This window comes from Perna viridis, chromosome 6, assembly GCF_037379345.1.
Source record: "Perna viridis isolate PV_CMFRI_1.1 ecotype Kerala chromosome 6, ASM3737934v1, whole genome shotgun sequence".
Classification (NCBI taxonomy): Eukaryota; Metazoa; Mollusca; class Bivalvia; order Mytilida; family Mytilidae; genus Perna; species Perna viridis.
Window position 1 is genome coordinate 20,269,716 of NC_142450.1, and position 26,881 is coordinate 20,296,596.

Genomic DNA, 26,881 nt, shown 5'->3' on the forward strand with positions numbered 1-26,881 from the left:
AGAAATTTAAATCCCTATCTACGAAATGAAATCTACACATAAGTTTTTATATTGGAAGAAAGTAATACTTTAAATCACAAATTGTTGACAAAACTGAGAAAGATTGATTAGTGTAAGGCTTCCGAAATGATTGATCAATCAAATGTTAGATCGATACGGTTTGACAGTATTCCCTAAGTCTCAAAATATCCATGTGATTTTATGGTCTAAATTATCCGTCTAAACGACGATTATATCACTGCTGGATTTTAAGAATTTTCACAGAAGGTATGTGTTTTAAGACTTTATCATTTTCAAAATATCATTTTAATATTTGACGTTTAGAACGGATGCAATGAATTACATATACATCTATTGCATGTTAAATACTTCTGCCAAGTTATACTGTTGTGAAGTTATTTCTGTTGATTCATGCTTAATGGGGGAATTCGATGTATATGTAGCGTGGAAGCAGGGTTGTGAAAGTACATACACGTGTGTGTATCAGCTTTGATATACATTTGGTATTGTTTTATTGTATCTTTTTAGTACTGCCTGAGTTTGGAATTGTATTCGTATATTGGTGACATATGAGTGAAGGGGGTTTCAATAAAAACAATAAAGAAAAAAAACAGCGTGTTTTCCCTTTGTTTCAAGACTTACCCATGCAACTATAGGTTTAATTGATATCAAATGTTTCTCCACAGATCAGATAAATACTATACTTTTGTGTTAATATCTATAAAACAATTTAAGATGTATATTTAAACCAATGTGCCATATCTATGATACAAAGACTTCCCCCTGACGTTAATGTAAATAACCTGCCTATAAACTTAATCAGATAAATAACATTTATATTATAAAAGAACGAACTTAAGTTAAAAGAGAACGACTCGTACCAAAACTAGGAAGACAGTTACGGACGTATTTCTTTTATCACTTTACCTGCACATTGACAAAGTCAAAATAAAAAAAATAAAAAAACTTTTGCGAATCACTTATCAACTAAATGTTAAGGATGTAGACTTAGGGTAAGGAACACAATTCTTACAAATCATTGCAACATTTGTATTCAGCTTTGACATCGATCTCATGTAAGCATCAGAGTAACTAGGACAGATTTCATTCTGTTTCAAAGGAAAGCTTGAAAGGCTTCAGTGAACATGAATATGATACAAGCATATCACTGATTTCAAGAGTTATTTCCTTTTCCCTAACTCTACCTCCTTAATGCATCTAAAATGAAAGAATAAATTACAAGATCTCTTGGGAATCAAATAACGTCAACTTAGGAACTAACTTGACTTTTATATTAAAAATCATTTATCATAGCCTCTATTTAGAACAATACCGGATCAACCATTACTACTATTTTACACTTCCTAGCCCAAACTTAATAAATGCATGTAATATTTAAATGCATTGGCATTTTCACAGATATCAGTATCGATAAGTTTGACAAATCAGACATTAAGAGTAATAAAAACTGATATAATGTTGTTTTATTCCGATGACGGGATTTATAGACCTAAAGTTTGTAATCCTTTTACCAACACAAACCTTTAAAGTAGACATTTTATCATGATTATATTTTTACGCATTGATCTTTGAGAGCAGTGTACCTCAAACTTATTGAAAAATTAATAGATTGATGTATATTTATATAAAAAGGCTGTTGCTATAGACAAATTCAACGCCCATGTTTACGTCTTCAAGAATGTTCATTTCGAATATCGTGTGTGTTTTTTTTTATGTTAAGTCAAAATTCTAAATGTTTTGTCATTACGTATGTAAAGGAAATATATCATATCACTAGGCGTGTGTTTATATGACCCCTACAAAAAATGCAATCCTCTGTAAGAATGACGAGGTTGGCCGGGTAAGTCATAGTGAAAAAAAAAACCTCAAATCTTTCTATGAAATCTTATTCAAAATGTTATCTTAAATGCGAAAATGGCATTCATTTCCATTTTAAATGAGAGTAACTCGAATTAATCATATGAAATGCATCGATGGGAGAAAACTCACTTCTCCTATCATTTTATTTTTATTGTAATTTTTAACTCGCTTTTCTGCACTTGTGACTTTCTTAAACAAACGAACTGACCATTCGTCTTCAATAGGCAATAAACTACATGTATGTACCCACCTTGTCAAATGCCTGTTGTTTTTTTTCTGTGCACGATTTATTATTTTTCTATTTTGCCTGGTTATTACAGATTCCAGCATTTTTAACATCAAAACTTCATTCATTGTACCGCACATATTAGTAGAATTTCTCTCTAATCGATTTGACCTCCGATCCTTTCTTTCCATCCTTCATTTTTTCATGCAATGCGCACTTTTTATGTACTATTCAATTTTGGATCTCGATCTTCCTCTATATTTGAATCTAATGCTACTGATGAGAGGTTTCTTCTCAAAATACGAGTAAAACCTACTAAGATTTTAGATACTTATTTTTGAATTCCCGTACATAAATGCTAGTAATATCTTAGTATCTGCATTACAAGTGATTTCGCGTACCCTATACCACACCTAGACCAATATTGCATTACCTGAATTGCATTACCTATATCGCACCCCTACTTGGAACACTCTTGAAGTATAGTTAAAATACATGTATATGATATAATTAACCTGACATGTCAAAATATGTATCAGATGCCGTATCCACTCGCGGGTTGGTGGCCCTTGGGGAGATATAGGAGTATCGGGCTTGATATGGCATACATTGTATGATAAAAATGTGGTAGTAATATTCAGTGAAATAATGTATTTACCATCTGTAGTTTCACACTAGTGCTTAAAAAATGGTTTATTGTACATATTTTCCCAACTCATATATCATTGTTAGAATACAAAGCACCATTTAACTCAGATTTGACATAGAGAAACTGATATGTTTAGTATTCCACATGCAATATATAATTATCTTCTATTTAAGTACCAGTCCATATAGAATTCAGACACTGCCAATGGTAAAGTGATTCATTGTGTAGAAAAACCAACAGAACAATGGTTTTCAGTCTACACATGCTGTATATTTACATAATAATAATCGTTTCTGTATTCAGATCTGCACTTTTGAGAAAATCATACTTTCATCTCACACGAAAATCAACCAAATGGAACGAAATCAAGAACGATAACTCTTGCAAAGCGCCAATTTTATGTACAATCTATACAATGTTTATCTTAAAAGCGCAACAACCAAAGGAAAAACTAAGACCGATTGTGACCGGTAACTCTTTCTGAATAAGAAATAAAACTGAATTCGGTGGGTTTTTAACATGCATAAAAAGACTGCTACTTAAAGGATATTCTGTTGTATCTCTTGTTCTAAAACAACCTACTAAATGTCACTATTGAGATTAAACATCTAGGCTACAGTATGTATAGCACTAACACTTCTGAATCGTATCGACGACGTCGAAAGTCAATGCACTGATCAATTATGTAGTGATTAATTGAAAATATTTTTCTTCTGGTTATTAACACTTCATTGTGGTACATTTATTTTTTTTAGAACACGGTAGATAAAAGGAAAAGCTTTTCCATTTCATTTTTGTATAAAATACCGTTAACCTTGTTCAAACATTGAAAGTTGCCATTAATAGTCTAATCACTCTCAATTCACATTGAATTCCTGTAGAGTTCCAGTATAATACTATCTTTTCACTTTCTGACGCTCATCAAACGTGAATAGTAAGGGTATTTGCAGTCGTGAAAAGCAGATTGTACCGTTTGATTTTAAACCCATTCTATTTAAATCAATCATTTATCTAGTGTTCAATGCTAGAAATGTGGATTGAATACAAATTACAATATCTTTGTAATTCCACTGAAAATATCGAAAGATAAGAATATAATAATAATTAACAACCCTATAGGGGACCATACTTTTGTATAATTATTGGTTAAATAATGCAGGTTTTTTATCCGTTTAGTAGAGTAAGTTACACGTCTTCAAGGGCATCGTTATCTGATTTGTTTTTTTTTTTTTCATTTTGTTTTTTTTTTTTGTTTTTTGTTTTTGTTTTTTTTTGACAAGTCAGTATTGATAATGTAACGACATTGATTGAGCTTTCTTTCACAAACCGAGTGATGATTACAACTATGGTATAAAGGAATAACAAAATTCTCTTGGCCTATAATTAAGTTGTTACTGGCTCTTCTACATATGTAGCTTTGCATATTATATCAGCTGAATCAACATGACAGCTCACTTCAAATCATCAAGTGAAAATAAAAAGCACAATTTTGCAGCATACTTATAGAATCACCACTACATTTTCAATGTCCTGATTATTCCGATCTTTTAAATATATTTGACTGTCTATTGCTATAATATACTATTTCTCTGAAACAATATTTTATAATTGTTTAGGGTGCCAGACTCCGGATGTGGGAAATTTCTCACTGTTCACTGGAAGCCCACAGTCTGCCCATGGTTGTTTTGCCACGGTCTAATACAGGGTTGTTGTCTCTTTGACACATTCCCCGTTTCCACATTTTTCACTACTTATCAATGTATGGAAATTTCAAAGATCGTAATTCAATTTCAGTCAAGTCAAATTTTAGAGACAGAACATTGGTCTCTTTTTTTTTAATTCATTGAACATTCTCCGAACTACATGTACCAAACGTCTACTTCTTCCCACAATCATAAAATCTTCAAAAAACACCACCCTGTTTGATCTCGATTACGTGAACAATCTGAAATAAAAATCTAAATTAACTCTATATCTGTTTAAATGGCTGTCATATTAGAATATAATCATACCGGCTAAATGTGATTTTGAATACTAGGTATCAAACGTACTAAGCGTTCTCTTGAATGAGTATAGATGCAGTTTGCTTTGTCAATGTTGTCAATTATATGATTTTACTGTTGTAAAGGAGAAGTTGCATTGAATAGTTGTATAACTGTACCATCACCTACAAGATTTAAAAGCACGAAAAAATTAACTGAATATAAACCCAAAGTTCATTGTATCGTAGAACCTAACATCCTTTAGTTTAGAACTATTTGCATGATAGATAAAGGTTTTCAAATGGATTTACATTTTTCTGATTGTTAACGGAATTAGATTATTGTAAGAACAATGGTATAAACATAATGTTCGTCTTTAAAGGCTCTGTCGCTGGACTACTTTTCTATGCGTGTTTCTGCTATTAATGATATGCATGTTTAACATTTAACATTTCTACAAACACGTATTGGATATCTGTCTGTGATACAAATGGTGAATTATATCAAAATATCAATATTTTTCTTAAATTTGGTACCATGCTGAAGATATCAGATTAATATTTTTCTTCAATTTAACATAAAAGAAGCAATGCAGGAATTGTAAAAAATGCAGAAACAGAAAACAACAACAAAATAAAACATTTCAAACACATACAAGTAAACTGAAAGAAAATACAAAAATAATCCATATTAAATCAAAATCTGGACCAAGTGCACTGGATGGGTAGGCGTTCTGGATTGACCGTAAAATTTTGTAGTTTAAAAAAGTGGGCAAATCTTGCTTCGGTTCACATTCATCAGTATACACATACTTGGATCGTTGATTTTTTACTCTCGATTTTAGTGGCAAGGAAAACGAATTCATTTTTCTAGCTTGTACTTGCATTTATTTTATAGCACTTTTATTGACGTTAGATATTTGTTTTGAAGTATATCAAATGTCCTTCGTACGACCTTATCTATTTGCACATGACCTTTCTAAAATAATGTTGATAATGTATTTAGTCATTGAATTAAAACAAAACCTTTTCTAATGAAAGGACAACGTTTGAAAAATGGTAACGTTAAGACAACACCATTATGTCTGTATTAATTTGCAAAAAATACTGACTGTCTAGGCATCCATGTTAAGGTGTCCTGCTAGCTAGAAACCAAAACATATACAGCTACCCATGTGTCGGATAAATGTTTCACTTTAAACTTTTAGAGCAAAGAAAATCTGGTTTAATGGTAGACATTATCCACAATATACGGTGTACTGAAAATCAGTTTTTAATAATATATCAGGCATATGAACATAATATATATATATATATATATATATATATATATATATATATATATATATATATATATATATATATATATATATATATATATATATATATATATGAAAATAACCAGTTCAGTAAAAATATTTGCAAGTACAATATTGTTCTGTTGTAATCGCACCAATTATGTGTAAAGTCGAAACGCAAGTTATTGTTAAATTGTCATTCAAAAAGTAAGCAATTATTTTTTTTACCATTCTCCTTTACATTGACTTGCCGATATTCTTTTTCTGTTTAAAAACACAAAGTACTTAATTTTTTTCTGATGTTTAATAATATATTTTCAGAATAATTTTCAAATCAAAATATCTATTCTGTTCAGCCATTAACAAAGCAAACTTGAAATTTGACTGAAGATATCTTATCTAATCTTCATGCCGGTTTACCAACCATTGACATTTCTGTAGTAGATGGATAACATTAACCAAGGCTCAACATAAACCCCTGTCTCGGTATTTTTTTTTTTTATTTCATTTTTACTGTGTTTTGGCGGTTAATAATCAGTTATCATGTTCTAAGTCTTTGAAAAGTCCAGATTGTTTTCAATTTGTTGTCTATACTTTGTTTCGGTTGAACATTTCTTCCCCCCTTTTTTTTTGGACGTTCGAATTTTGGATTTCTTTCCAATTCAAAATAAAACGACTGATTCTAATAATAAAGAGTCGATTTGTTTTATTTTTCAATTCTATGGTTTTACATTTTATTTTAAACAAACATTTAGAACTTGAACTATCTTTGTTATTGTCCACTTCTGGTTCTTCTTAGGTGTTATTTAAAACAAACATAAACGTTTTGAAGTGTTTAACATAAACACAACCTAACAGAGTTAAGAGATTGCTTCAATTTCATCCCATTCAATTATGTTTAACATGTTTGCCTGTGTGAGAAATTACGAACACTTTACTTTTCAAAAGTTTAATTTATTTTAATTTATTTACCATTTTGCTCTCTTATCAGCTATTTTTGGTAAGATAAATGACTTATCGTATTTCAATTCAAACTTGAATTTCAGCTTTTCTTTTGATTATAAGAACTGATCATCCATTCACTTTTATGTTATGTCTAAATACCTGACAATTCTTTTCAGCTATTGAAAGGAAATGTACGAAAATTGGATTTTAATTTTCGGTATTAAATGGTTAACAATAAATTTTAATACCAACGGAATCGTTATGAACTCAGACATTACATGAGATAAAATGTAGCACAACAACAACAACAACAAAACTGTAAAACTACGACAAAGGTTATATATCTATATTTTTGATATGCCTCATCGCTATTCTAAAATTGAAAATTCTATATTTTAAATTTAAAAGGGAGATATTATTTTTTAATATTAAAATTATAAGTCTTTATGTATAACAATTATCTTCTTTTTAAAAAAAAAAAGCTATATCTAACAGTCATTTGTACTTGAGATATAAATAAAATATTTTAAAAAGGTAGAATGACGGTTACGAAATTCTTATATGTTTGTAGAATAAACCTTAAGTAAAAGGACATAAACACTGATGGCAGACCCAGAGATTTAAAATGGGGTTTTCAGGCCTTTATTTGCCCATTTTGGTAAAATACAATATGCACATATGAAAGTAACAAACTTTTATAACCATGGGGAGGGTTCCGGGAGGTTGGACTGGCCCTTTTTGGATCAGCCACTGCACTGACATCTTAAATAATTTTCTATCAGAATTAAGTTCTTGAATAATTTTCGTTAATTTTTTTTGCTGTATATACCTCAAATGTACCACTTGCTAGAATTTCAGGTTCAAGTAACCTATTACTCTTGTATTTTAAGCTTCTTGAAGTTTTTTGGTACAATGTCCTAAGAAGAAAGAAAAACAATCGTTATATACAGTATGCATTACATTTTCGTCTGACTTATTTATGAGGGTCGTGTTTACATTAGGTTTAAAGTTTTTTCTTGGTTTAAACCACTATGACGGCGATCCATTCTATACCAACTTCTGTTAAGGCAGTGAATTATTCCATTATTGATATTGTCAATTGTTTTGTACTTGGGTTCACTTTACAAATCAATGTCCATTCACTTAAGTGATTGTTAGATTAAAATCAGCTATGAAACATTATCGCTTCGACTTCTGACTTTGTTTTAACGACAATGTCTGGGTAATTTGTAAGCATTTAGAGAATTACTGATTGAACAATATTCATGTGTGTTTTAAGTCTAAAAGTTCGTTATTTATTTTCTTTCGTTTTTTTTCCGAACTACACTCCAGAAACCTAACTGTGACGCCATGCAACAGCCCCTTGTGGATATTTATATTTTAAATCAAAATATAAGGAATGACTTGTTCATCTTAAAACGTACGTATATATCTCCGAAACAACAAAAAATGTAACATACAAATACACTGTTTTATTCAGCATGAATCACATTTTCTTTGTGATTGCTTCATATAAAATATGTGTATAGTCGATCTTTTAAGGAAATATCAAAGATAAGTCGACATTTTTGTTTATTGCTCATTACAGGGCAGATTTTGTGCTTATCAGCAAGTCATAATGCAGTGTAGATGAAAAAGGACATACAATTAGTTCACATTTCATCGGCAACTTGACAAGTGTCTCTAATATAATACATGTAGCAGAATTTATTAATTATTACACACAATTACTCTTTTAAGTATACCACCAATGCATAAAGTTATCCCGTTTTATAATCTTGTGTATTTATTATTTTCTTTTTCTTTCATGTTTTTGGTGTTCATGGTAATAATATATTAATAGACAAATTGTAATTCAATAACTAATTCATACTTAAAATCTCCAAGTCTTAGGGAAGAAGCTTAAGCATGTCGATGACTGTTTGCAATTTATCAATATGATTGATTTAATACAAATTTAATTCAATGTAGATTTCTTTTTTTATATCGAAACAAATATGTAATAAAATATATTGAATGCTACATTGTAGATTCAGCACCCTTATATCTAAATTTTAGCCAAGGGCACTCATTTAGGTATGAATAGATGTTTTTACCAAGCGCATTAAGCGCTGTAATACACATATACAAACATAAACTTCTATAACATTATTACATAATGTTCATGACAAGATCAATAAACTTTAATGCAAATACTTAAACGAATGCTGATAATGGCATTTTTTGCTTGAGTAACGTTTAAATCATTGACTGGTCACCCCTTTTTTCTCAAACAAATACTAAAGCATATCAATGGTGATTATTCAATGTACATAACGTTGTTGACGTTAATGATATTATTATTAGATTTCTTTATCGTTTCAATTTTCGTCAAATCAACGGTTTTTCTTACAAGTGAACACTTTACTTAATCGCTCGTTTCTAATAAGTTGTAAAATCACTTAGCAAATAAAAGGACATTTTGATAAATGCACAATGAATTATCAATGTATAACGTGGGGATTTTAATTCTGAATAAGTTATTGAATTTGAATTTTATATTAATATAATGCTACCATGTACATCAAAAACATGAAAGAAAGTAATGAATGCATAAGAACCCTAAACGGAGTAACGAAGATTTTCTAGCAAATCCTAAATTTCAAGTAACCTATTACCCTTGTACTTTACGCTTCTTAAAGTTTTTTGGTACAATGTCCTAAGAAGAAAGAAAAACAATCGTTATATAAAGTATGCATTACATTTTTGTCTGACTTATTTATTTATGAAATCGTAAAAACTATTGACCAAACTTTACGACAAATGTGATGACTTTTCATTCAGAATTGTCAACTTTCCTCTCATCTGTGGCAACATCCCTTCAGCACCTGCGTATGGAGTGTTCATATCCTATGTTATGCCAGAGCTTGCCGAAACTACGCAGACTTTTTGTATCGCGCTATAACTCAAACAAATAGGCTTCTGGAACAGGGTTATGTTGCTACAAGATTGAAGTCCTCACTACAGAAGTTTTATGTACTCGTGGATCGTTATGATGTATCTGTCTGCACCATGAAAACTGATTTATTCAACGGGTCATAGTTTTCCTGTCCTCGTTTGTCTACCCCGGATTTGACTATCTATGAGCAATTCGGTGGGTATTTCTAGAAAAGCAGAGGACGCTTACCCTACCGGTGCACCTGGTCCATGCTCCCAGTTTTTAGTGGAGTCCGAGTGGCTCAGTTGCTTTTGTTACTTTGTATGTATGATTTTAGTTACTTTATGTTCTTTGTTGTGTATGTCTGTTTTCCATGTCTGGTCTTTGTCCCTGGATTACATTCTTTTGATTACCGCTATAACCTTGGTTCCCTTGATTACTCTTAAAAACCAATAGCTGCATTTTACTACAAAATGAAGCTATTTAAGGAGGTACACCTAGGGTAAAGGAAATAGCTCTTGAAATCAGTGACATGCTTGTATTATATTCAGTATCACCAAAGCCTATCAAGATTTCATTTGAAACAGAATGAAATCAGTTCAAGTTACTTTGATGCTTACATGAGTTTGATGTAAAATGCTGAATACAAACGTTCCAATGATTTGTAAGAGTTGTGTCCCTTACCCTAGGTCTACCTCCTTAATTACACAATATATTACACAGTACTTGCATGGGGTAAAATTCAAATTAATTAGGTATGGGGGTAGAGTATGATATATTGGGAAATGGAGAATAGGATATTGGGTCTTGGGGCAAATGGACATTAGGCAATCAGTAATGACTTAGCACACATTAATGAAAACTTTTATCATTAATATAAAACACTGTGTCAAACATATTAATGAAAACAAAATTTCTCAACATGCATAACCCATGCTTTTACATAGTGGAAGTGTTACATATAAATGACGTATGAGAATGGGCATGGGGTTTAACGAATGAGGTGATTAACATGAGAAAGGCTGCATGGTAAATGGGGAATGATACACGAAAAATGGAGTATGGCGGATGGGGAATGATACACGAGAACAAGGGGGTATGGCGTATGAGAAATGATACATGAGAAATGCGGTATCGTGAATGGGGAATAGGGCAGTGGGGTATGGGAAATGAGAAACTGGGAGAATGAGACGTTTACCATTGCGGTGGTTATCAATTTTTCGGTTTTTACCCTGATATTATCATTTAGTGTCCGGACTTTCCTTTCGACAACGTCTTTTGAACTGTCTATATATTTTCCGATCGGTACTTTTTTCGACGCAGTCGGTATAGTTTCGCTTTTTACCCTTTGACCTTAAAGACGCTCTTCTATGGAAACGCAAGTCACCTGTTCGCAATTCTTTTCCCGACTGGACAAAAACTGATAACTTAGTGGCGTTCGATAAAACTGTATCGAAAATTGAAATTGCGTACCATGTGTTATTTTGTTAAATGAAACGTAGAAAAATTTAAATAACAAGAGCAAAATTTTATTGCGTCGGCTACCTTTTTTATAGATTGTACTTGTTTTTATTATCCCTCATATTAACACTGTAAACTCTGCATTATTACTTACAAAGGGGATCTCCAAAGAGATACACTGCACACATTTTACAAAAGTTTTATGTGTAATGGCCCTCCCTTGTCTCATGTGGTTTTGTAACCCCTTTTAACCGCTATATAGGTACTTATGCACCTTTGTCGTTAAGGGAAGCTGAGCAACCTTCTGTATCACCATATCAAGGAACTAATGCACCTTAAATGATGAGGAAATTATAGAAAACTTGTTATCACCATATGCACATTCGCTCGTATTATTAGTTACAGTCAACGATACAAATGCAACAATACTAAAATAGTTGTCTCTTTCATATAAAATAAAATGAATATTCATTACTTATTGTTTAAGAAACCAGACCCATATAATTGATAAAATAATCAGATATAACAAACAGAGAAAAATTGTAACAAGTGTATGGAAGCGACATTTGGTAGATGACTTTGCTTTTCAGAACAAGCAAAAAGATGTAAATTGTAAAATGTTAGTTATGACTATATACATACATCAACGGCTAATCGACCCAATTTTATTCACTTTGGAGGTTAATTGTCACCAATTTCGAATTGAGAGTTGCTGACCTCTTTTAAAATTGAATTTATTTGCACTTTTGATGTGTAACATGCCCGTACATGTGCACTTTAAACTACTTTTTTATTTGTAAATATGTGTATTCTCATTTGATATAAAGAGAGATAAAGATTCCCTTTACTGCCTTTAATTGGTTCTTCTAAATCTATTTCTTATGAATAAAAGTTAGCATTATATTTATGAAAGAAGATTTATTTATTTGCTGTTTGCTTTCTAAAAGTTTATTTTAGGTAGGATAATTAAGTAAACCTGATTTAACTCGAACATTAAATTTATTTTTTCTTTTGAAAGAAGAACTTAACATCTAGCTCATACAAATTTTATATTCCAGTAATTAACATATTTTGAAAAAATAAATCGAAGATTAGACCTTTATGTTGGATTATAAATGTTTGTTATCTGTTAACACCATGGGCATCACTCAGGGGAACAAAATATAAAACCGTCTATGCGTATCTTTAAATAAGGAGTTGAATTTTAATTACCACAAACTTCACTGTTTCGCTTCCTATTATATACCCTTTCCGTTAATCGTTTCATATACAAACAAAATGTTTGTTAATGTAGTTTTTCCGACGGTATAGTTTCGCTTTTTACCCTTTGACCCTAAAAACGCTCTTCTATGACAACACAAGTCACCTGATAGCAATTCGGTTTCCTGATTGGCCAAATACTGATGACTTAGTGGCGTTCGAAAAGTGTATGCCAGGTGTTATATTTCCTGGATGAAATGTAGAAAATTATAAGTAAGAAAGAGAAAAAAAAATACTGCGTCGGCTATCTTTTTTAAAAGATAGAACTTGTTACTGCTCTTCCTCATGTAGTGTATGTTTCTATTAGCTGAATGGGTCTAAGCTATTTGTTTTTTGTTTTGTTTTGTTTTTGTTTTTGTTTTGTGTTTGTTTTGTTTGTTATTGTTTTAGTTGTCTGAGTATTTTCTTTCTCTGTATGGCTTTGTCTATCTTTTTATTGACCATGTTATCTTTCTTTTGATTTTTGGTTTATATACTTTTGGCGGTTGCATTTAAAACGCAGGCGAGCTATCGTCATTTATTGTTTTCCATCTGTATACAAGTCTTACACAACTCAAAAATCGCGTCGACAAAGTTTTATTGTACAATGTTTCTCGTCATAAAAAGGAATCTCACGTTTGTTTGTTTTTTTTTACTTCTTTCTAAGTTAATTGACTTTAGATATCGAAAAACGTGTATACATCATGTTCTTAAGGGAAGCTTATGAGTTTCCTTGATTCTACTATTACTAAAGGCGAACATGAAATGTCAGTTTCTTGATATGATATTAAATTAGATATCGTATTTCATTGATATTACAAGCCCTGAAATCTCAACATAGGCAGGATACTTAAGGACAAAACATATGAGCTCATCAAAGAGGCCTTAATGTCAATATTCTAGTGAGTTCTTTTCTGATTAAATGTATCAAGAACCATTACTTTATAAAAGGTTTGAGTACACGAGTAATCACGCAATGTAATCTGGTTCACAACCCTAAATCATGCATGTTTAAATTCATATACAAATGGAACTTAATAATCTTCCCTGATATAGAAACATTCATATAATATACTGGCAATAGTTAAGTTATGTGTTAACCAAAATAGTTTTCATATCAATTGATTTCATATGTTTACAACAGATTAGAAATATGCGATTAGTTTAAACCGTTCATTTGTACGGAAACCGTCAATTACACAGAAACTTAGAATGGAAATAAATCTATTAACGGCATCAGATATGTAAACAACACCTTTGTATGTTGAATAAGTTTCATTTATTTACTTCTGAATTTATTTGATAAAAGTGGTGACTCGTCGAAGGTATTGATCTTAAATGTTTCAATGAAGTCAATTTGTTTTAGTATTTTATATATATATATATATATATATATATATATATATATATAAAGGCACTGAAGAAGGCCATTTGTTGGTTGAAAATTTTGCTCATTATATATTTTATTGGAGTGTATTAACATCTTTATCGGTATCGTTGTACAATACTTTAGACATGTAAATTTTTTGTTTTTGCTGCATAGTCATGACTCGATGATCAGATACCCATTAAGTTTGCTGGTTGGCAGATTCCTTTAGACTCATATATAGAAAGGTCTGAAAAATTCCCAAAGATGTTAGAACTGTCAAATTTGCGATGTATATTTTTGGTCGTTCCCTCCACGGGACTCGAACTCGTACCACTGTGACATCTATGGCAACACCGCCTGCACAAAGTCTAGCGCCCTTGACCACTCGGCCAGCTAGGCTATATCGCTGGACAACATGAACAACTTTACTTAACATTGTACCATCAGTTTTGGCAGGCGTTTCGTAGTTTCAATAATACTTACGCGAGTACATACCATGTGAATTCAACTCATGTATTTTGCAAACCGCCTGCTTAGAATTTGGAATGTTAAACGTTTCTACCAGATGTACAAAACACTATTATAAGTCTATACATTGTGTAATGTTGCATTACTGCGATATAGTCTTAAATTGTATGCATTTCCCAGGGCATTGGCTGAGCGTATCGTATTGTAGAAAATTTGGTGTACACAATGTGGTCTTTTAAGGACTGAACTTTCTATGGGAGTAATTCTTTGTCTTTATATATTTGCGATTTTTTATTAGCCACGTTTAATTTGGTTCATTGTCTTTACATTTTCCCATGGGCCCTTAGTTTGTTCAGTTTTTTTTTTCTACACAAAGATTCTATTATGTTTATGGTAAAAATTAAAGGACACGAACCACTTATAAAAACATTAGTTTTTATGTCAACTATTTGCTCATTATAATTTTTTTATTTAGACCAACCTTCAATTAACCTGATCACTGTCGCCATGCAGGGAGGACTTTCGAGTGGAAAGCTCTCTACAGTGTTGACATTAGCCTTAAATAAAGTCTGAACTTGACTGAAAGTCACTGTCAATGTAAACTTTTCTTTCTTCCTGTATCAAGTTTCAATTAGGTATATCAAAATTTCCTTGTCAAGATTTAAAATATAATATTACATGACAACATTCCTAGGCGTAGTCTAAGATGTGTAAAGAAAGTGGTATATAATTTGATATGATATACTCATATATTGTTGACAATGCCATGAAGTACACCCAATTTCGTACACTATTCTATTTTTTTAAATAGTTATTTTTTGCACTCGGTGAAGTGATGGTTGTTTTCAACAAGTAAAGTATAAAAATATGTCTGTGAGATTTAATCCCAATTCATATTCAACATTTTAACGTAGTAATATTGGCATTTGGAGTTTTAAGACTGGTGTTCGATTTATTCATGGTTTGGTTTAGATGGATTTCACTGTGAATATAAATTTTGTCATGCATTTTGTTGCCCTCAATAATACTTCATAGATAAAGTTTTAAAAAAACTGAATACCACGAGGATTACATTTTTCGATTCAACCAAATGTCAAAATTGTTTCAGAAACAATAACGGTAAATCCAAAGTACTTATCTAAACACAATGTTCAAGTGGCCATATTTAACGACTGAAAACGTAGAAACCCTGTTAATAGGCTTGACTCTAAAACTTACTACTAAGAGACTAGCTAGCTCTTCTGCATTGTAGATATAATCACGAATTAAGTCAACAAATATCAATGACAAGATCTTGATAGATTGAAGGATTATCTGGACAACACTGGAGAAGATTTCAAAATTTATTTACCGTTGACTAGAATAAACACAGTTCCCCAGATATAGTATTATACTTTAACTATGTGGTGACTTTGCTAAAATTTAACCCCGGCATATACTATTTGAGATTTAATTTGACATCCTTACTATCATAATTATCTTGCTTTAAATATGTCTTCATATTTGATATTTAAGGTTCGTCATTCCTGTCACAATTAACATGAGGTAAATAACTCTGCAAAAGTTCGAGAGATAACAGGGACCACTTCAGATACTTATGCACCTAATGAATAATCCATGTCGTTGAAGGAGGCAAAGTCTTATTTTATCATTTCTGACCTTTTTAGTGATTTTTATGTCATTAGTCCATCAAGGTATCTTGTCTTTTTGTCATATCCGGGGTTTCGTCCTTGAAATAAGAATTTGGTACACTTTTCAGATTAAGATATCTGGTTGGTCAATATATTTCGGAAAATAAAGCATGCACTACTTAGGTGCATGATTGGTATCTGTTTTAAGTTTTTTTGGTTTTTTTTGTTTAAATAGGTCTATTTTTTCATAACACAAAATTACATTTTGCATGAAAAAAATAGGAGAAAAAACAATGCCGGAAAACTACTAAAATCAGTTTTAAGAAATCGTAAAAAAAATGTTAGGTACACATGGTTCATGCTCCAAGACTTAGTGAAGTCACGGTTACTCATTTACTCTTGTTTCTCTGATAACATTCCGTTGATTACCGATTGAATCCAGATGACCTTGATTTCCCTCAAATACATGGAATGCATTCAAACACAACACAATTATATGCCATGCATTCAAGCAAGGTTGTGACTTTGCAAGTTTAATTTTAGGACTAACGGACATTAGGTAATTCTAACAAAGTAAAACAATAAACCCTCTGTAAACATACAATGTACCAAGTCTTTGTTAAATGCATCTTAAGTTGTATATCTAAATCTTTGTAAAGGCTGAAATATCCAACTTGCTTATTCATCATAGTAATTCATATCAAGATGTGCATGTAAAATATGAAGTAAAAACTGTTTCTATAAAGTATTAAAGTATGGGGTTTTTTTTATAAAATGCGCATGACTTTAATTCTCCAATATACAACAAAGTATGAATATTATTGTTGTTATATAATCATTTTGCATGAACAAACAATCATTGAATGTTTTCTATACAATCATGGTGTTGACTGTGTCCTCTACGAAGATTATATCGCTAAGGGGGTCTTTATGTTTTATAATGATAGTAAGGGAACATGCAATTCAATGAAGGATCAAAGTACACTATTATTCGAACGAAAAAAAAAGTTGAAGCAATATCAAGTAAGAGAATAAATACTTTTTAATTGACATAATACATAAAATTGAATTTGAAATTGTCAGCATATGAATCCTAGAATTTTAGAACAATTCAAGATGAAATGTATCAGGCCCTCAAACTCAACCTTAAAATGAATGAGATCCAGGGACAGAAGTTAAATGTAAATAAGCATCTTGGACTGAAACGTTAAGAATATGCTTTTAAAACGGTGATTGCATCACGTGACCACATAACAGTATATGTATTTTACGGATTCCGTTGTTTCATTTGTCAATTTTTACACATTTACATAATGCAATAAATTTAAACATTATTTAATTATTTTTGTATTTTACATTTGTTTTATTTTTAACAAAATAAAATGAGGATTCAATATGTTAAATTGAAGGCGGATTCAATATGGTGTTATATATGGATTCATTCCAACGGAAATTATTTATTTGCGCGGATCGATTCAGTGACTGTACAACAAAAGGACTATAGTACTCGTTTGTTTGTTTGTTTGTTTGTTTGTTTGTTTGTTTCATGCACATCAAATACCCACCCAATTCAATTTTATTTCTTCCTTACAAATAGTTTCTGACCACAGAACCATTATTTGATTTACATTCGGTTGTTGCACTTTTGGGATCAAAGAAGTCTAGATTTTCCATGAAATTAGCTCTTTGCAAGAGTTATCGTTCTTGATTTGCTTTTATTTGGTTCATTTTTATGTGAGAGAAATGTAAGTTTTTCTCAAAAATACATACTGATCTGAATAATGATATCGCCTATTGTTACGTACAAAATAGCATAAAAACATTATTTGTTCTGTGGGTTATTCTACACCTTGACTGTGAATTTTATAGGGAATGGTACTTAAGTAGTAAGAATCATGCAAAATCTGTAAGATGTGATATACCTAAAGAAAAGGGCCACATATTTTTAATTTTGATATTAAGTTGATTTATAGGTCTGTATTATAAAATTTGTAATTATTTATTCGAATCTGCCTGCTCTTAGGAGATAATCAATATTGAAAATCCAGTAGATTCTATTGTATTTAAGTGCCATTTATAGAGTTATCTCCCTTAATTTTGAAATCTACAGTGCTTTCTATATAATGTTTAACTCCTAAGAGCACGGGGTATATGAAAAACCGACTGTTAATTTCTGTTTACTATGGCAATTCAAACAAAATATCAAACATAAAAATATGTAGGCTTTTCACCCATGAATCACATTTTGCATGATTCTTAGCTGGAGTGCCACTTAAATCTCATGGCGAAAAACGAATAACACAAACTTAATTTTTGAACTTACTTTGAAGCCAGTTGGCAAAGTACAAAAACAGCTATACCCATTATAGATAGAGGTTATTATTTTATGGTCCTTAGTATATTGTCAAATACTTTAATTTATATCTGATTTCGTTTGCAGCTCTCAATAATGATATTATTCGCAATAAAGTAAATTGGAATTGTTCATGTCACCTCAGTATAATGAAATTAATATAAATTGCCAGCCTGTGTGTAATTTAAAGATTTAAAAGATTAAGAAGTAAAATTATTTGTACGTTCAAAGATTAAAACCAAAACTATATAACCATTGTGTAACTAGAAATTGACCGAGATATGAAGTAAATCAAGTTTGATAGAAACATATAAGTTTTAATTGTATAATGGCTGAAATGTGATATATAAGAAAATCTAAGCTTTTTAGACAGCACAATATTTTCGACTATGAATAAAAGTCTTTGTAGTTTTCAATTGATTAAAATTGTAGAAATATGTGGTCTTTCTGATATAAGTACTAGGTATACGATAAAAAATATGTCTGTACTTTTTGGTAATGATACTTAAAATCGTTTCTCTGTATTTTACAGTTGATCTTCGATGAGCTGCAAGGTGGACTTCATAAGTAGTAGTAAACGCTCACTTTCACGGAATCAATTAATTATTCCACTTTAAATTGCTGTTCGTTTGTCACTGTGTACTTTCTTAGTTTTTTTGGGGTTGTGCAATTTGTTTCTCCTAAGTTGTCCTTTCTGGTGTTGTTTTTCCCAAAAATATTTTCCTATTTATATGTTCGGTGTTACAGCATTTACATTTCTTGCTCTGGAAATCTTTTTGCACGGGATTATTAAATGATTTGGCCAAATAGAAATAATCTGAAGTTCTTGTTACTGTCTTGTAAATATCATAATTAAATCGTAATTATTTCTCTTTTGAATGATATTTACTGAATAAATTGATTCTTATGGGTCTTTCCTTCTCGAAAAACAACGAAATGAGTAAATTAATTTTAAGACTTATGCGCAAATAAAATCTACAATCGAATTTCGAAAATCGGTTATTTGATACCTTCTTGATTACTTTTAAAATTAGAATAGTGGTGCATTTATTAGCAAAATTGTCCATTTCTTAAAATAAAAATATATAGAATTGGCTTTCTCGTGAAAAGAGTTGAAATTAGTATTTTTTTCAATCGGTCTTAACCAAGTTTCGTTTTAAGAAATAAAAGTTGAAAATTTAAAAACGAAGCCTATTTTAAATGGTTCATTTGCTTATTATTGATGGTATCATTTAAATGAATGAACTTTCGAAATGCTATTCGTCAAAGTAATATCTGTTGTGTTTTTCAGATCTACTTTTAATTGGATAAGATGGCCAAATTACTCTCAATGTGGATTAAGACAACTTGTATTGAAGTAAGTACGATAAAAACGTCGAATGGATAAGCGAGACCGAAATACCAACACAATCGAATAGTGTACCTGTATTTAATCAGGGATTATGTGTTTTGTTTGAACTTAATTTCTAAACGATTTATTTATTTTTGTATTGTGACCCACTAAGCCTAGTCTCGATGTTTAGTTCAGTTTTGTTCGTCTATGTAGCTGTGTTAGTCGTAGATTTTGACTGTGTTGAACAGAATGAGTGCCGTTGTTTTAGTGGGTGAATCATGGCGACCCAACATTGTACAACTTCTTCCATACTCGAATGGAAATAATACAAATGATTCTGATCTAAGGAATAATATAAAAGGAGTTAATGGTAAAAGATGTTTTCCAATTTTGGCAGTAACGCGTAGTCAATCTGGATTTTCAGTTGATGATTCGGCTGTATCTGTGGAAACATACGCGTCCCTTGCATTCAGTGATTATAAATCAGAGGTGTCTGATAGTGCCCCTTTTTCCGAAACTTCATCAATAACTTCGACAAAAAGAGACACAAAGTTTCGTAAAATAACACGACATTCGTCGATGCGAGAAAAGAGGAATGAGATGATGGTAAAATTTGCTGTTCAAGATTTGAATGAACAATCTGGAACTATGACTCCTCGTAGAAATAGTGTTACAAGTATTGATACTGGCGTATCAATGACAACCAATTCAGCAACAAATGTATCTGCGTCATCAAATGGACTACCAAAACCGACACTCTCGGACAAAAAGTATTTGTATAAACAAAATGGATATAAAAAGACACTTACTCTTACTCCTGGAGAAATTGAACTACAAAAACAAAAAGACAAGTACATTAAAGAGCAGGCGCAAAAGAGTAAAATGTACAAATTAAATATAAATCAACTTCCAAGGAGTAACACACCCATCACTGATCACGATCCTGATAAACTTAATATGAAACAAGTTATAAGGTTCCTTCAGAAGCAAAAACCAGCGATTACACCTAGAGTATCAAAACGAGATAACAGATCACCAGAACGGCGATCGGTAGAATTTGTACCAAAAACTGCACCATCACACTATATGGTAGGTGACAAAATACGATCAGATCTTAAGACGAGTGATTCAATGAGATCACGCACAAGTGAAATCACTATAGCGAGTAGGAGCAAGTTATTAAGTAGAAGCTCGGAACCCTCTCCTTCAAGATCCGTATCCCAAAGCAGTCGATATCAAAATTCCCGAAAATCTGACGATATCCACATTCACAAATCAACAGTTGAAAATGATAGAAACGACGAGTTTAATGAAAAAAGCGATCGCTCATCACGCGAACAAAAGAGGGAAAGAGAAAAAAGCAAATCAAGGAAACGAGCAAAAGAATTTAAATTACATCGGTTTTTAGCACTTGCTCCAAATGGTGAGGGACAAAACTGTAATCCATTGATAATATCTAACATGGCACAAGTTCGAACGAATAACTGGGTTTCAGTTAGGGACGTACAAGACGGAAGGAGGTCTCAGGGCAGAGAAAATGTAAATCCTCCATCAGAAGACAGGCCTTACATCAGGCGTGTGTCATCGGAAAAACCTACGGTAGCGCATTATCGTGCTCTGAAAAGGGAGAACACTTCTTTGAAGAGTGATCGTTTCGATGACCGACAAAAAGATTCTACGCAAATTCGTTCATCGTCAGAACATGACCGCAATGTTAAAAGCAAATCAGCCTCGTCATCCCAGAAAATGATCCGTTTTCAGAAAGTTAATACAAATGAAAATGCTTCGACAATAGATTCTGAGGATGGCTTCCTGTCGGCTAGTAGTTCCAGTATGATCAGATTGCCAAGTGTTCACGATTATGTAGAGGAGGAAGAGGAGGAAACAGTTAATCATGACTCCTCTAAATCTGATTTAGAAGGACAAAGTCCGATTCAAGCATTAGAATATGACATGGAATTTAAACGAGAGACTAATTTTTCTCGGTCTAGTGTGGACACATCAAGATGCTCATTTTATAGCATGCCATTATTGTCCTCCTCCTCGTCCCCGCGTAGGAATATTAAATCAAAACAAAGTATTCATATCAGTCTTCCTAAGGAGGAAAATAATAAGGAAATAAGGATATCACTACGCCAGGAAAAAGACCTGCCCGCCAGACATACATATATGTCTGACATTGCTCCAAGGTCCTCTCCAGATATACAAATACCAAAGTATAAAGATATTAATGATAATATTTCAAGTTCTAGTGGTGATACTCTGAATGATAGAAATATCGTTCGTGTTTCGCGAATATCTATGCAAAGTGGAAAACCTCAGGATTGTGTGATATGTGATGATACGCGAATGTCACCTGATTCCCACGTGACATCTAACTCTAATGGTGCTCTTACGTCAGTATAGTTTACATAGGTGGGATGCGCTTTGTAGATTGCATTTGTACGTTTGTTCAATTAAATTATTTTTGGTAATATTGTTATAATTTTCACAATAATACGGAAAAAGAGTTGTTCATGAAAATGCACGGGTCATTCGTTTTAAGGTATTTTTCTATAATGAATAACTGCTTTGAATATACATTTCTAATTTGAAGTATATTTTTCATGCCATTTGTGTATATTTGTGAGGGGAAAAGATCTTTTGATTTTGGAGTGAAGAACTGAGGATGGGGAAGGAAGAATTATGGGATGAGAACGGAAAAATGATAATGAATTCGGACATATGATAGCAATTTATTTTACTTAAGTACCAGTCCATATAAAATTCAGACACTGTCCATATCAAAGTAATTCATGGTGGAGAAAAATGTTCCGAACAACAATGTTTCATCAATCTACATATGCTATATTTTTACCTAACAGTTGTCGTTTGCATAGTTAGATCTGTACTTTAAAGAAAATCATACAATTTCTCCCACTAAAATCAAACAAATCGAACAAAATCAATAACGATAACTCATATATATGTTGTACACAGGTTGAATATTTCATATAAAACCTTTATTAACTGATGACTTAAAATACAATGTAAATTGCCCCTTTAATACAACAGGAGGTTTTAGCAACCATAATTTATACAAACCTTTAAATACAGCTCAGTATGACATATACTGAGCTGTATTTAAAGGTTTGTACAGATAACTCCTGTTATTTTAAGTCATCAGTTAATAAAGGGATCATAAAATGGTTATTTTCATATTAATCCTGTATTATGTCCTCGTACAGTCGTATTGGGTTTCGACCACTTGTATTGGCCCTCGGCTTCGTCTCGGGCCAATACAAGTGATCTCAACCCAATACGACTGTACTTGGACATAATACAGGATTAATATGAAAATAACCATTGAATAACCCTATAATATAAGTTTTATATCAAAAGTGCAACACTCAAATAAAAAAATTACTATGGCTGATTATGTGGTCTGTAACAGTTTCTGAATAAAAAATCAAAGTGGATTTGGTGAATATTTGACATCTATGAATCACCTCCTGTCTGAATTTTATAAAGACTGCTACTTTAATATAATGCTTTCAATGATACAGAATTGAACAAATTTGTTCTTGAATAATGTTTTGTAATCTGTCATAAGTGCTAATGGGGGTCGATTTTATATTGGAATGAATAGGGAGATTGCAGTATTGGTATGGTAAATAGTATATGGTATACTGTACATTGGAAATTTTGTTCAATCCATAGCCGTCAAAGCTTACTTTAAATCCGGGAAACCTATGCGTTTGGCGTAATATTTGAAATCAACAAGGTCATACTATTGATAAGTCACAAATAAAAAATAAATACGTATATTTTACAATAGGATAAAAAGCAAATGCAGCTGGTATGTGTACTTGGGGCGGGACGTAGGAAATGGTCGGAGAAGTCTCGCATCATGCCATGTCCCAAATCCCCATACATAAACAGGCTGTATTTTCGGGAAAAAAAGCTTAATATTGTATACATATTGTATAATATACAAATTAACGTAGAGTTTCATTCGAAAAAGTTGCAAACAGAGTATCAATTCACCGAATGCCTTCCACGCTGGTTAACATAGCTCAGTTATTAATTTTGAGATTGTAAATTGCAAACCTTACAGATTTATTCGACAGTTGCATTGAAATTGCGCTAAGTGTTACTGTATTATATTTGAAAATATGTCGTTGATATTGATTTTAGGGTTGAATTTTTAGATGTCTGATGACGTGTTAGTGGGATAATTAAACGATTATTTGCAACCATCAATAACTAAATGATTTCTTCAAATCCTCGAATATAATCCTGTCAGTTTCTACTTTTACATACATACTTACTTTTACAATGAGCACAGTTAGGAAAAAAACGAATTATTTGTGTTGGCAAATATTTTTGTCTAAATTCAACTCAAATCAATCCAATAATTCAATATTATAAATTAATAATACTCACTTTATATTCTTTTGAATGATTTTCTTATGTGTAAGAAACATGAGGAGCAACAGGGGCATTTGTCAAATGTATTTGTTAAGATGTAATAGTTATATAAAATTACAGTAGGTTTATCTTAGGGTTCAGCTTACGCATTGTGCATTAGAGGAAGAGCTTGCATGACAGAAGAAAAACTAAACTTCATTACACTAAAAACAAGCTAAACCATTTACGATACATCCATGCCATATGTAACTTTTTTAGTTGGTTAAGTACCAAAAATTCATTAAAAAACGAGATAAAGTACTACAATAATTAACTACCACAACTTGAAAATATAACGAAAAGCTAATAAAAAACGAATTTCAGGGGGATGTAGTTAATATTTTTCGAGTTTGAATTGACAGGGATCCTTTGAAACATAAAAGTTTAAATTGTTAGTGTAATTTTGGCGATTAAAACAGGGTGTGTGCGTTTCATAGTGTAAAATTTATATCTCGGTTACAGACCACCAATTCAACCAATGAGCATTTGGAACGTACGCAAAATAGTCCTACGCAGAAATTACCCCTGTTCCTCATAGTGCTGTGAAAAAAGTTCTCATCTTATTTTAAAAATTTAAACAGTTTCTGAAAGGAAAAACATTTCTGTACATTTTATAGGTGCATTTTGCTTCTTGTGATGTGAAGCCTAATCTCCATAATGATTTTTAAATATACCCCTATCTTGTGAAAACACTGGGATTTCCCATGCTATTTATAGACCCTTCACTTCCGGTGACCAGTACTGCACTGCAAGTCTGCTAACCCCACATGCCATTCTGAGGATTGTGAGCTGACATATGTAGAATCATGCTGATATATAGTCATCTGCAGGTTAAAGTTAAGGTAAAGTCCAGAGAAGCCATTGAATATTGTGAAATTAGCATAAAAGCCTATGGGAAGTGGAATAAGTGGTTTTTAGCCTTAAGATGAAGCCATGGCAAAATGAAAAGTTTCTTGAAATAGCTTTAAACTACTTGAAGATCTTGTTAACTTTGCCATGAGAGGAATACACTACAAAAATCCTTCAAAATATGCATTTTTTTAAGTTATAGGTCCAAATTATGGAAAATTGGTCTTTTTGGCTGATTTTTATGTCCTATCTTGTAAAAAGTGTAGAAAAGTTAGTAAAAATATCAAATATTAAACTTTGAGGGCTATATTTACCTAAATATGGTAGTAATAAGCACTTGAAATCAAGTTTTGTGTAGATTTGAGCAAAAATTAGGTTAGAAATGAGGAAAAACTCACTTTCATTACTGCGGTTAAGGCCATATAAGCATTCCCCTATGGCAACATGGAAAATCCATTATTGAGCACTTGTTTTGCTTTAGGTGCCCTTTACTGGTCATGTTTTAATGTGAAAACACTGTATTTACAAATTTAAAGCCAAATATATCACCTTTTGTGAAAATTTAAAGATTTAGGATTTTTGACATGTGATCAAGAAAAAGAGGGAGGCATGTCAGAAATAAATTTTAAAAAATAGACCAATTTCTCAGAAAATGATAACTTTTAAAACTATTTCTTCATTAATATTGTTAAAAAAACAAGTTGTGATTGATATTTTTTATTTGAAAAGTCAGAAAAAGTTCTTTGCAAATATTTAATGCATTTCAGTATGGTAGAATATTTTCACTTTTTTGCTCGCACAACTTGGTTACCCTATATTTAAAAATCAAATATTTAAAAAAGTGCTTGTCACATTTCACTGAAACTTTGCAAATGCATTCAGTATGTGTGTAGGAAGATACCTGTATAGTTATTTATTTTTTCTAAGACAAAAAGTGACACTTTAGGTTACAGACCACCAATTCAACCAATGAGCATTTGGAACGTACGCAAAAATAGTCCTACGCAGAAATTACCCCTGTTCCTCATAGTGCTGTGAAAAAAGTTCTCATCTTATTTTAAAAATTTAAACAGTTTCTGAAAGGAAAAACATTTCTGTACATTTTATAGGTGCATTTTGCTTCTTGTGATGTGAAGCCTAATCTCCATAATGATTTTTAAATATACCCCTATCTTGTGAAAACACTGGGATTTCCCATGCTATTTATAGACCCTTCACTTCCGGTGACCAGTACTGCACTGCAAGTCTGCTAACCCCACATGCCATTCTGAGGATTGTGAGCTGACATATGTAGAATCATGCTGATATATAGTCATCTGCAGGTTAAAGTTAAGGTAAAGTCCAGAGAAGCCATTGAATATTGTGAAATTAGCATAAAAGCCTATGGGAAGTGGAATTAGTGGTTTTTAGCCTTAAGATGAAGCCATGGCAAAATGAAAAGTTTCTTGAAATAGCTTTAAACTACTTGAAGATCTTGTTAACTTTGCCATGAGAGGAATACACTACAAAAATCCTTCAAAATATGCATTTTTTTAAGTTATAGGTCCAAATTATGGAAAATTGGTCTTTTTGGCTGATTTTTATGTCCTATCTTGTAAAAAGTGTAGAAAATTTAGTAAAAATATCAAATATTAAACTTTGAGGGCTATATTTACCTAAATATGGTAGTAATAAGCACTTGAAATCAAGTTTTGTGTAGATTTGAGCAAAAATTAGGTTAGAAATGAGGAAAAACTCACTTTCATTACTGCGGTTAAGGCCATATAAGCATTCCCCTATGGCAACATGGAAAATCCATTATTGAGCACTTGTTTTGCTTTAGGTGCCCTTTA

The 26,881-nt window shown here is 31.7% G+C and overlaps 2 protein-coding genes across 8 annotated transcripts in view; one reads left to right on the plus strand and one right to left on the minus strand.

Moving 5' to 3' along the window:
- Positions 1-22,862, minus strand: part of LOC148614001 (uncharacterized) — a 163,510-nt gene extending 140,648 nt beyond the window's left edge. For all 6 annotated transcript variants that reach the window (XM_088587743.1, XM_088587744.1, XM_088587742.1 and 3 more), the window contains exon 1: positions 22,836-22,862. The gene's annotated coding sequence lies outside the window, so the exon portion shown is untranslated. The remainder of the gene's footprint in view (positions 1-22,835) is intronic.
- LOC148614011 (uncharacterized) lies at positions 30-22,225 on the plus strand. Of its 2 annotated transcripts, XM_088587737.1 has the most exons (3): positions 30-267; positions 8,313-8,400; positions 19,710-22,225. In XM_088587737.1, exon 3 carries the CDS (start codon positions 20,001-20,003, stop codon positions 22,155-22,157), a length of 2,157 nt encoding a protein of 718 aa, XP_088443863.1. In that variant the 5' UTR covers positions 30-267; positions 8,313-8,400; positions 19,710-20,000; the 3' UTR covers positions 22,158-22,225. The 2 variants fall into 2 exon arrangements, with proteins under 2 accessions (XP_088443863.1, XP_088443862.1); XM_088587736.1 differs by lacking the exon at positions 8,313-8,400.
- Positions 22,863-26,881: the final 4,019 nt, after the last annotated feature.

Bases quoted from the DNA above. Each gene is read 5' to 3' on its own strand.
- LOC148614011 (XM_088587737.1), top strand. From the start codon at position 20,001: ATGAGTGCCGTTGTTTTAGTGGGTGAATCATGGCGACCCAACATTGTA.